Source organism: Sinocyclocheilus rhinocerous, unplaced genomic scaffold (assembly GCF_001515625.1).
Source record: "Sinocyclocheilus rhinocerous isolate Xijiao unplaced genomic scaffold, SAMN03320098_v1.1 scaffold57, whole genome shotgun sequence".
Classification (NCBI taxonomy): domain Eukaryota; kingdom Metazoa; phylum Chordata; class Actinopteri; order Cypriniformes; family Cyprinidae; genus Sinocyclocheilus; species Sinocyclocheilus rhinocerous.
In genome coordinates, this window is record NW_015652130.1 from 1,038,021 (window position 1) to 1,050,173 (window position 12,153).

General features: G+C 39.7%; 1 protein-coding gene across 1 annotated transcript in view; it reads right to left on the bottom strand.

Annotated features, from left to right (window-relative positions):
- Window positions 1-347: 347 nt before the first annotated feature.
- Window positions 348-12,153, bottom strand: part of LOC107713474 (E3 ubiquitin-protein ligase PDZRN3-like) — a 108,106-nt gene continuing 96,300 nt past the window's right edge. The window contains exons 5-11 of the mRNA XM_016518989.1: window positions 8,289-8,542; window positions 6,562-6,649; window positions 4,662-4,760; window positions 4,458-4,520; window positions 4,278-4,379; window positions 4,066-4,182; window positions 348-2,600 (exon numbers count right to left, since the gene is read on the bottom strand). Of these exons, the coding sequence (XP_016374475.1) occupies window positions 1,065-2,600; window positions 4,066-4,182; window positions 4,278-4,379; window positions 4,458-4,520; window positions 4,662-4,760; window positions 6,562-6,649; window positions 8,289-8,542 (2,259 nt within the window). The 3' untranslated portion in view covers window positions 348-1,064. The remainder of the gene's footprint in view (window positions 2,601-4,065; window positions 4,183-4,277; window positions 4,380-4,457; window positions 4,521-4,661; window positions 4,761-6,561; window positions 6,650-8,288; window positions 8,543-12,153) is intronic.

The window sequence follows — 12,153 nt, forward strand, 5'->3', positions numbered from 1 at the left end:
GATAAAGGTCTGTTCACTGACCTGAGCTCTATGTTTCAGAGCTACACACAGCTGGGGACAGATAAGCAGAAACAGGGGCCTGGCTGGGTCAGTGGCCCTGAGGTCGAGTGGTCACTGAAGTGTGGACACTATCCACCCACAACTCCCTAACAGACTTAGACATGAACAGATAGACACATATCTGCGGAACCCTTTGTGCTTTTAAATTGGTTTGAAGAAATTCTCAACCTACTGCGGTTGCAAACTGAAACTTCTTGTTAGTAAAAATGTACTGAAAAAAAAAAAAAGCTCACCACAATATTTTGAAAGCTCATCAAATATAAAACAATAATTTATTATTTCTCTCATTTTACAAGACATCAAATTGCGTTTCTAGCTAATGATTTGTTAAACTGTATTATCTGGCTGTAATACAATGGAGACCTATACAAAAGGCTTTATGTCTACAACAGACATTAATATCAACAATAATACAAACAGATTTAGATTTCAAAAAATGGCTGCATGTCTAATGTAACAGTAGCTGTGTGAAATATGAACTTTAGGAAAAACAGCACCTTTTCTTTAAAGTCTGTAAAGCAAAGTTATTTTTGTTGTAAAACCCAGTCTGAAAAGTATATAATAACATCTGTGTGATGACCATTAAGCTAAATATCTGTTACTTTAATAAGCAACATGTATGCATAAAAAGTACAATACTGCTGACTGTTAGTTACTTGACAAAAAATAAACATGCTGATGGTTGTGATGCTTGATGGTCTTTGTATTGTTTTCCAAAACCTTTTAAAGAGGCCGAATGGTCATGAATCAGTTACTTAATAGAATATTCAAAACCACAAGCGCAACATAGAAAGGAACAGAGCAAATAAGAAAACACCTTATCATCACTTGTATAAATCCATTCTATTCAATCATTGAGACTCTCATTGTACCTTCTCTTGGAAAATGGCAAAGTTCCTTCAGACAAGACATTCCTATTTCCTATTTACAAATGTTGCCGCATTGAACGAGGCAGCATTGTCTACCCCAATCGGTAGTCTCCTATATACAGAACATTACAGAGCCTACACCGTGGTCACTGACAGCAGGGAGTTGTACACTCGTGTCCCATCGGGGGACTTTGTTCCATGGGTTAACAGTTCCTGGATAGTCATCCAGTTGTCAAAGATTTTCTTGTTCCGCTTCTTCATCATCTTTTTGTGACTCAGTTCAATGATATTGACCTCCTTCTTGTCTTCAGCGCTGCCCACTTGCTCCTTCAGACAGTCCATACGGCTCTGCTTCATAAATTCCCTGCGCTGACGCTGTTCTTTGGCACGGACGGCGTGTTGCTTGCGCTCCTCTTTGCTCCAGTAGCGGCCCATCTTCATCTCGCTGACGGCATCGTCGTCTGTAGTCATCCCGCTGCGCTCCTCTCGGATCCGTAGGGCTCGCTCTTTCAGAAGCTTGTCCCGGACAGGCCGCTTGGTAATGTAGCGCGTACCGTCACTGCGGATCTTCACTTTCCATTCCATTTTGGGTCCCAAGTCAGCAGAAGCGACGGGGTCCCTGCACATGCTGACTAGGCTCATTTGACTTTGGGCATACTCCACCGACTTTTGCTGGATCAGTTGCATGTAGCTCTGGTAGTGCTGGGCATGGGCCGGGATGTGGGCATGTTTGTAGGGCGACTGGGGCTGGGCATTGCGACCCGCTTTGCGTTCATGTATTTCAGGCTGTGTTCCAACCTCGGACTCTTTTGACAAGGTCGGACGACTTCTGTTAGGGCTGCAAGCCTCTTGGACGGGCGACAGCAGAGGTTTGAGAATTCTGCTGGCACCCGAGGTACCACTACTGGCCCCTGCTTCCGCCTGATTTTCATTTCCACGTCGCAAAGAGTTGTCTGGGGAGAGCTCTAGCGTGAGCGGCGTGCTACGACAACTTTCACCAGTGTTGTATGCGCTGGAGCTGTCCTTGTCTGACTTTTCTGGGAGTTCGCTGATGTCCGCTAGCTCATGGCGTCTTGCATCCACACTTGTGTTGTAATTGTGGAAGCCGCTGTTGTGGAGCATCCAGGACTGTTCGCGGCACTGCTCACGCAACTGCTGCATGCGATGTGCTCGGACTATGCTCAGGCACTCGAGCTCAATGCTGCGGAGCTCCTCATTCAGAAGCTCCAGCTCTTTGTCGATGCCCTCCTCGCCAACGCTGCCCTGTCCGCCACCTACGCCACCACTTGGCCAGAACAAGCTCTGCTCTGGGGTACCACTGCTGCCCGCGCTCCGCATCTGGCACTTGAGCTCCAAAAGCTCACGAAACTGCTCGCATTCATCAGCAGGAAAGTCACCCAAGAAATCCGCGTCCGCATAGTCTGCAGAAATGAAGGACTCGCTGCTGAAAGGGAGGTCACCACTGCCTAGGGTGTCCTGACTGTAGGCGAGCCTGCGCCGGCTGCCTAGTGTGGTGGAGGCGCTGGTCTGGTCATCTGCAAGATTCTCCTGCTCAGAGCTCTCATCGTTACGAGTGCTGTCGTCTGTGCGGCCCACTCCACTGTCCTTCTCATGGTGGTGGGAGAGCAGCGTAGCAGTGTCTGTTGTACCTCCATCCTCCTCATGCTTCTTCTAGAACAAAACAAGTCAGGGAACGTCAAAAAAAGCATATCCAACTGACTTACAAAAGTGGAACAATAGCAATTCGTCAAGGAGTCAACAATATTCTTAATATACAATGCCAGGTTTATTTGACAACTAAATTAGGAGGCAAGCCAAAAAATGTTGTATTGTATCAGCGTTTTGTCCAGATGGATCTGGGGTTTTGGGAGCATGAAACCACTATTTTTTGACCGGGTCCCGGAGTGGATAAATCTGAAAATGACACCCTTGCGTTTTCGTGTGTACAGCCAATCCGTATATTTTGTGAAACGATGATGTCATCACTCCACGTCTCCACCCTAGTTAGACACAGCTACATCATGTAACAGCAACAACAACAATGGCGGACTACATGCGTGTGTTTGTGGTGCAGAAGCTACCGAGTCTATTAGCTTTACTAAAGCAAAAATTGTCTTCTTGTTGTTGTGTTGGGTTTGTAACTATACAGCACGTAAGGTTTATGTGCATGCTCCAAGTCTTCTTCTCCGTTTTAATCTCTGTGGCAGAATTATAGCGCCACATACTGGTCTGGCATGTATACTACATCGTTTTGAGTCAGTTTCAGTGGTTTCATGTGTACGCAGATATTTCTTGAGGCAACGCCATGTTTACGTAATTTGTTTTTAGAACAAGTAAAAAAAAAAAAAAAAAAAGCACACTGTAATGACATGCAAAACTATTATATGCGGTTTTGAATTTTGCATGTCTTTATGAAGTTTTATGCTCTCTGTTTTTAGTTTAAATGAGCTTTATTGGCATGACAAAAACTGTACATTTGTATTACTAAAGCAGTGCAAATCAAACTAAATAACAATAGTGCAAATGGTAAAATAGAATTAATGTAAATGAAAATAAAAAATCTAAAATTAAAACACTTTGGCTGTTTCATGATTTCCTGTGTACGCAGATATTTCTTGAGACGAGGGAAAAAAAAAAAAAAAAAAGATCGGATAGGGAAAGCTCTGGCTTCGTGTGGATGAGCCCATAGAGGATGTTTTTGAAAACTAGATGGCAAAGTTTCTAGCTTTGGCATAATGAATAAGTAAGCAATTATTCAATACCGTCTAGGATGAATCTGAACACATTAGCATTTATATTACAAATTCAGAGCAGCCATATGAGATCTGACCACCTCCAAATTGGTTCATTTAGATGCCAAGAAGCATTGGACCCTGTTCACACATGTACATTGCACGGTCCACTTCAAATCTGATCACCTGAAATAGATGTTAATACCAGGTGCAAATGGGACCTCAACACGTCATGCTTTCTTTTAAACTAAAGTCCCACCTTGACTGCTTTACCTCCTGCTCAGTGACGGACACAGAAATTATGATTGATGTGTAGGATATCAAGCCATGACAGGCTGAGCTATGACTGACTGATATGCCTCCTGACCGACTCCACGAGTGACTTTCTGATGGATTTGCTGTACCTGCTGGAGCATGCTTGCTGTGAACTGCATAGCCTGATGGTGTTGTTGCTCTAACATATCCATGTGGAGGTCATCCAGGTAGTCGTTTCTGTCATCATCCATCCAGCCTTCATCCAGCTAAAACAACCAGAGAAAAAAGGAGAAAAGTTATCAGCTGTCCTTCAAAGCTGGTGAACAGCATGAACGGTGTGATTGTGGCTTGGTTCTCTCACCTGTATCTCTGGTCGAGCCAATAGCAGGCACACATTTGGGTGTTCTTCACTGGTTAAAAGAGCCACTGCTTCCTCACGGTTCTGAATCTCAATGCCATTGATCTGAATTGTGGAATATAGATTTGTTTAGAACTAAATGTGACAGAATAAGACAAATGACATCAATGATAGGCAGCAAACCTGGATGATTCGATCTCCCTCTCGAATTCGTCCATCTTTTGCAGCAATGCTGTTCGGATCAATCTGCACAATGAGGAAAATTGGTAACCAACCATAAACAATGAATCTAAATGGCTAATTTATAACTGAAACCACAAAGGTTTTAATGAACATACCTCGGACATTAGCATGCACAACAATGGCTACTTTTATGATACAACTCACCTCACTGACATAGATCCCAGTCTCATCTTCATCATCGGTCCTGTAGCACACAGTTAACCCCAGTTTATCCTGGATATTAGTTCTGTATAAATCCACTTCCTGAAAAAAGAGTGTGATATTTTAATGCACAGCACTGACTATAAGTCATTTGTAAGTCGACTTGCTGAACAGTGCAAACACAGCAACTTAATCATAACAATGTACACAATCTGTTGTCTTGATCTACATGTTTGAATAATTTGCCCAGATTATAGTGCTGCGACAGAGCTACATGCTGCCACAAACATGTACACGAGTCGAGTCTCATTCAGTCTTGTGTCAACACCTGTAATCTACAAGATACATATGGAGATCACAGCTCTCACGGGGCTGGTATCACAGCAGCCATGAACAAAGCTGTTATTGAGCAATCAAACAGCTTACTGCAAAAACCTGGCATAATCTAAACCAACCAACAAATGCTCTGCCATCAATCTTAGTCAATGTAAACAGGCGAATCTCATGAATACATGCCCAGTTAAAGAAATACTTAATATTACATATACCATTTAAAATTTTAGGGTCTGTTTAAACAGTAATATTGTAAAATAATTACAATTAAAAATTAACTGTTTTCTATTGTAATCGATGTTTACAATTTTAAAATATAATTTATTCCTGTGATGGCAAATCTGAATTTTCAGTATCACTTCAGAAATCATTATTTTATGCTGATTTGGTGCTCAAGTAACATGTCTTATTATTTAGTTGAAAACAGTTGTGCTGGATAATATATTTTTTTGTGAAAACTGTGATACTTTTCAATTTTAATCAGCATAAATTCAAGGCATTACAATAAATACTACATGATTAAATAATATATTTTTGCCATTTTTTTCGCATGACAGTAGTAAAGAGAATTGGTTGTGGAAATGTGCTTAATTGTGACAAAAATTATGTCCAAATGTATAACATCTAAATGACCCTAAACATAGACATCAATTGTTTTTAAATACAGTTGAAAAATATGCTTATAATTTCCTTTGATTTTGGGGTGAAATATAATGGTAACATGCTTGACAGATTTCATGAGATTGACCCAAGCAGTAATTGTCCATAATAAATGTCTCAGACCTTGACCCTTTCTTTGAGTGTGAATTTGCTTATGACCATAGTGAGGAAGTATTTGATAAGCTGGTTAGTTCCTTACATAATACGATTACAATATGTCTGCTAACACTGCACTACGGTAAGAAAACTCTGCATATTAGTGCATTTCTACCTCACAGCATCTAAAACTCGCTTTCTTTTGTCCTTGAAGTGCAAAGGAGAGCATTAATCAAGGTAAACAAGGCAGGAGGGTGGTGGAGTTGTTGGTCATTCATTGGCCCCATTCTAGTCATTGATCTCTGTCTGCAGGGCCCCCACTGCGGCACCTGGAGGCCCTCAGGGGCCAATGAGAGGTCGTCGAGAGTGCTGCGTGCAGAGCATCTGCTGCTATAAGTCTCTGAACTTCATCTCTTTATGGACTCACTCGTGACCCCTCATGACTCACAACCCACCACTATCATTACAGCGCAATCTGTCTATGCTTATTGTACACTTAGATCCATCACGCCAGTTGTTAGTCAAAATTCCAACCTATCCAATTATCTCTTTTCACCTATATAAGTCAATGACAAAAATAAATAATGATATCCCCGTCTCGCATCTGTTCAAGGGAACAGGACTAAAAAGGCTACTTGATATCAGTACAGCTGACTGCTTCAGTGCCTGCGTGAGGTTATGGATGGTGTGGTTGGTCAATTCACCAATAGATCAGTGGAGACAGTTTGCATCAGGCCTGGCGTCAGCATGTCTTAATTCACGTTTCAGGGATGACAGAAGACAGAGTAAAGAGAGAGAATCTGTGTGGCATTACCTCATATTCCAGCTCTTCTCTTTCTATCTCATGCTGCATGCCCTCTAGGAAATCATTGGGGTCGAAGTATTCATGAGCAGGAGAGTGTCTAAAAAACATAAAAACAAAACCATATCATACCATAAAGAACAATATTATAGAGGAACTGTGCTTGACAAATGACCCCTGTATTCAAGCTTTAGAGGACTGATTAATTAATACATTCTATGAAATGTTACCAGTTTGGCTGAACTGCCAGTTTTATCACATCTTGCATACTTCATGTGTCAGAGAATTTACTCTCATAATCGCTAAAATATGTGCTTTTCTTATTGATGACAGAATAATTATATGATAAACGACAGCAATATTTAATAAAAATATTTTAAATTATTATTATTAATAAATTGAAATAATCTTCAGATAAAAATAAAATTATATATAATGAAATAACGATTTCAGAGCTGCAACTATCAATTTTATGCATTTTTAATTCTTGAACAGAGCAAGTCATAATATATTTAATAACTCTTTTACAAAGTATAAGACTTAAAGGGGTGGTTCATTGCGATTTCACTTTTTTAACGTTAAGTTAGTGTCTAATGTTGCTGTTTGAGCATAAACAATATCTGCAAAGTTACGAAAGTGAAAGTTCAATGCAAACGGAGATATCGTCTTTTCAAATTCTGTCAGTTTAATGCCTACAAAAACGGCTCATAGGGACTACAACGAGTTACTTCCCGGGTTCGTGACGTAACAATCCCAGATAAACCCCGCCCTCGGGAAAAGGCAGCAAAGGGGGCGAGGCCATGCTGCGCTGCTTTAGAGAAGAGGAAGAGAAAACTAGAGGTGCACGTAAAAATCTATTCATATATGAATCGCGATTCTGTCTTCTAATGATTCTAATGGATTCACAAGTTTCAAAATCAATGTTCTAAAGCAGTTCTTGACAATGTTCTTAATATTGTTCCTCGAGTCGCCCTGCTCTGCACACACTCTGCATCTCTCTCTCTATCATTCAGCTCAGCTCCGACAATGAACTGTTCCAATTATACACTTATTTTCACCACGTGCACTAGAGGCGGTTTAGCTAATCACAACACACTGGCCTAGCTAACCAATCAGAGCCCATCGCCTATGAGGGAGGGGCTTCATAAAAGAAGGAAATGATCCATGTGTTTCTCAGAGGAGGGACAGAGCGGTGTGGAATAAAGGTAAATTATGTGAAAAATTATGTGTATTTTAAAAAACAAAGCATTAACACATGTTAGACTGCACCCCATAAACACAATCAAGCCTAGAAAAATACAGTGAACCATCCCTTTAAGGTAAAAACAAGCATCTGCAGAAATTAGATATTAGAAAACTTAATTTTAGTGTGTTTTGAAAATAATTAAATTCTTCTTTGGTTACTAAGTTCCTATCAGTAATGTGTGAAAGACAAACCCTGAGGACACATGAAGTGAGATGTGAGAGGACAGATATTGTGCGAGGGGAAAATGCAAATCCAAATAAATGAAAGCAACTTAATTTCATCTTGTGCCTTGGGCCAAAACATTGTTAGTTTTACAAGTATATTAAAGTTTAGATGGTCTGGTAGAGCAACTTATGTGAAATATGTGCAATGGGACGTAATTGCTAGAACGTGTCTTTACTCTCTACGCCAGCACAATGTGCACTGGTTAGGTGTCAATCATAACTGAAATCTGTAATATGCATTGTGATTGGTCCAGGGAGCTGTCACTCACCCCTCTGGCAGCAGGTACTGCTCAAGCACATCCACAGGCGGGGAGGACGTAGGCAGCTTGCTGAGGGCCAAGATATGCTGGAAGGTGATGTCCGTCTGGGTGCTGATGTCCACTACCTGTGCTTCCCCACTAGGGCCCGTAGGTTTGGGCCTGGGAGCCCGGCGTAGCACCTGGACCATAATGGGCTCTTTAGCCATACGGAAGGCCTCCACAGCCTGGTCATGCGTTGCCTTTGACAAGTCCTTTCCATTGACCTGTTGAAACACACAAACATAACAACACTAACATTAAAAATGGCATTAGCATTAATGCATGAGGAGTTTTGCATACAACTGAGCAGACGAAAACTACTCCACTGTAAACAGTAAAGCTGCACCGAGATGACAAATCCATTGAAATTGAAAACCAAGGGAGCAAAGCATTAAAAACAACCATTACAACAGAACAAAGCATCTGTAGCGCCTCTCGCTGCTTTCGGCGGTCAAAGCTAGACTCAGCAAAACAACAACATAAATTAGAAAACGCTCTTGCTAATTAATCAGGGTCATTAAACAAACTGAACCAGGGAAACGTATTTAGCTAAGTAATTTGAAGACGAGGGCCTCCCTGGAAGATGATGTGGGCGCTGTACATGAGGAAATGAATGTGAGCTTCAGGGCCGAAGCATGACACCAATCAAGAGCAGTGCTCTGCTGATGAGGGCTGAACGAAATGAGAAAGAAGAGGTTCAAAGCAATCTTTTAGTGCAGAGAACCAAGGTCAGATGGGGTCTGAGCTGCATGCATAAAGGAAAATTTTAAAAACGGATTTGTACAGTACTCAAATTGCGTTTATAAACTTAGAATTGTTGCTACCCTTACAAAAAAGTAATATGGAGGTAACAATGATGCACTGTAACACTATAACTGAAAATAAATAACTTGCTTAAAACACATGTCCAAAAAGCACAATATTGTCAAACAATGTCCAAATTATTTTTATTGCTGGTGTGTAAAATTATCTGTAAAAAAGAAATATTCACTACAAAGGTTCTGGTTAGGCTGATGTCAAGCTAAAGCCAACAGCTAACACACTTTCATTAGGATGCAAAAGCATGACAGTTTCTGTTAGTGTGTCTACTAACAGGGTGTTTGACCTTGGGTGAACCGTCTCTCTTATCTCAGAGCTTATAGAGCTTTTTCCCATGTGCTCGTCTCAACAAACAAAGCATTCCCCATTTGTTCATTTTTGATTTCTAGACGAGAGACAGCTTTGATAGGATCTGTGCTTGAGGCATTCACATCCACTTATGCAAACCTGCTCGTACACACATACACACACACACACACACACACACACACACACACAGGCGTACAGTAGTAAGGGTGTGATGAAATTCAATGAAAAAACACAACAAATTGTGTGATGCAACGCTTGAGAACACACAAACGCTTTATTAGTGCACACAAAGTGAATACAAATGCATGCACACATATTTTAAAATACAAACACTGAAAATAATAGCTTAGCAATTCATTTTCTGAGCAGCACTGATGGTTTTCTCAAGTTGTCGGCCATATTTTTTTATGCCAAACATTTCCACACCTTTATCACAGAATTGAATCTCTCACACAGCTTTTAGAAATGTATCCACTGAAATCCTCTGAGCATTCTATATTTTCTTTATAAATAAATAAATCACTTGTGAGAAATATATATAAAGAGTCTAATTCACAAGCTGCTGGATCCCATTCTCGGATTTCCAAACAGGCAGGATCAGAGCACTTCAGCTTTGAAGAGAGAATATGTTAACTAATAACCAAGAGGATTAAAACTAATCCCAGCCTGAGGGATAATTGGAACATCCAATATGAATCCAAATTCTGTAACTTTCAAACCGAAACAAAGATTCACCATCTCTAATAAAAGAACACTGGACGCCCTTTAGAGAATGTTTGCCAAATTGATGTTCAATTGCAGTTTAATGGTACAGTAATGGTATAAGATGGTAAAACCATGGTACATTCATTTTATAGGTAGTATGGTCTTGAATATTTATATATCATGGTATTTATGTGATGATAATATGACACTACCACAATTAATTAGGTATATTTCAAAGTACCAGAGTATTACCATCGGAAATCATGGTTCATGTCCAAAACAACATGGTAGCAGAACTATTTTTACTATATGTCCATGGAACTTCAATAATATCATGGTGTTACCATTTTACATGTGCAAAAAAACATGTCCTTACAAAACAATACTGTTACAGCATCAAGGTATTTACATGGTACTCAAAAGTCCTTGTATAGAGGGTAGGGTGATATAATATTCAATAAACAAATAAATCTGTATATAATTTAAAACTGACCAAAAGATAATTGCTTAAATCATGGTATTTACACTCAGATGTCCTCCAGATAATCACGGCATTACCATGGCAAGTGTCCAAAACCGTGGTACTCTGGAGGTACCGTTTATAAAATTACAGTATTACAACAATATATGTATAAAAACATGAAATACCAAAGTACTATTTTTGCCATTACTCTAGATAACAGTTATTTTTCTTTTCGTTATTTTTACCTTTACTTCCTTGTATTAAATTCTGTGTAGATTTTAATTTCCTCTCTCTTTCTGTCAGCTAGGTCAACCACAATCATCCCTTTCTGTGTGTCTGTCTGGTTCTCAGTAGGACTTAAGTGCATAGGAATCCCTCTCCTCCTCATAGCCCATGACCCCGAGACAAAGCCTCAACCCTGGAAACGTTCTGCCTCACTGCCTCTCCAGCGTGAGAAGGGGGGGAAGTGGGACCCCCATTCACACAGCTCACCTCTGACACATGTCTCTGAGGAGTACACACAGCAGAACGGTGCAAACTGAGCCTCTTCACCCTCTGTTTAACACAGAGCCGCTGGAACGGCCATTCACAGCTGACACATGTTGTTCCAATAGACGTCTACTGACTGAGTCAATGAACAGAGACAATATTCATATACACAACATGAAATATCAATTCTAAAATAGAAACCTCACACTAAAGGTCTAGTAACAATTACCGCTGTTTGGCGAAATCCTGTCATTTCAATAGGAATCCACTCCATGCGAGAATTATCAGTAGTATTTATTTACATTTAATATAGGCCTAGAGTATATATATATATATCAGAAATCATTCTAATGTGCTGATTTGGTGCTCAATAAACATTTCTTATTATTATCAATGTGGAAAACAGTTCTGCTTAATATTTTTGTGGAAACTGTGACATGAAAACATAGTCTTGCTCTTAATCTAGATCTGGGTCTAGGTTTATGGGCTTCAACAAGTCTGCCATCTATTTCCAATGTACTTAATGTGATATTTACCTCAATCACAAGTTAGCATATGCTATCTTGATAACATTACAGATAATTTGCAAGAACTTTATGGCTCTGAAGGACTTAATGTCATTACTCCAACTAGGGCTGGGCGATATAGCTAAAAAAATTATCAACGATATAATGTTTCATATCGTTCGGTATTGATAATTATTGACATTTTTTTATAACCTTTTTTAAAACAAAAAGCAATTTTTTAAATTTTTTTTAATTTAACCACTGTATTTATAATTAACACAATTTATTGAGACAAACAACAAATATTTTTTGTTTTAACAATCAAACACAATAAAAATTAAACAAATATCTAATTTCTAATGTTTTATACGCAGATTAAATAGGTCTTTATTGTATAGGTCCAGGGATTGAAACGAACTTTTTCACTCACCAGCCAATGTGGCTACTAAATTTTTAAGTTACCGGCCATTCATAACTTCTACTAGCCAAAAAAAAAAAAAGACAAAAATAAACCAACAGTTTGAGGCTGTCTCTACTGGGCGTG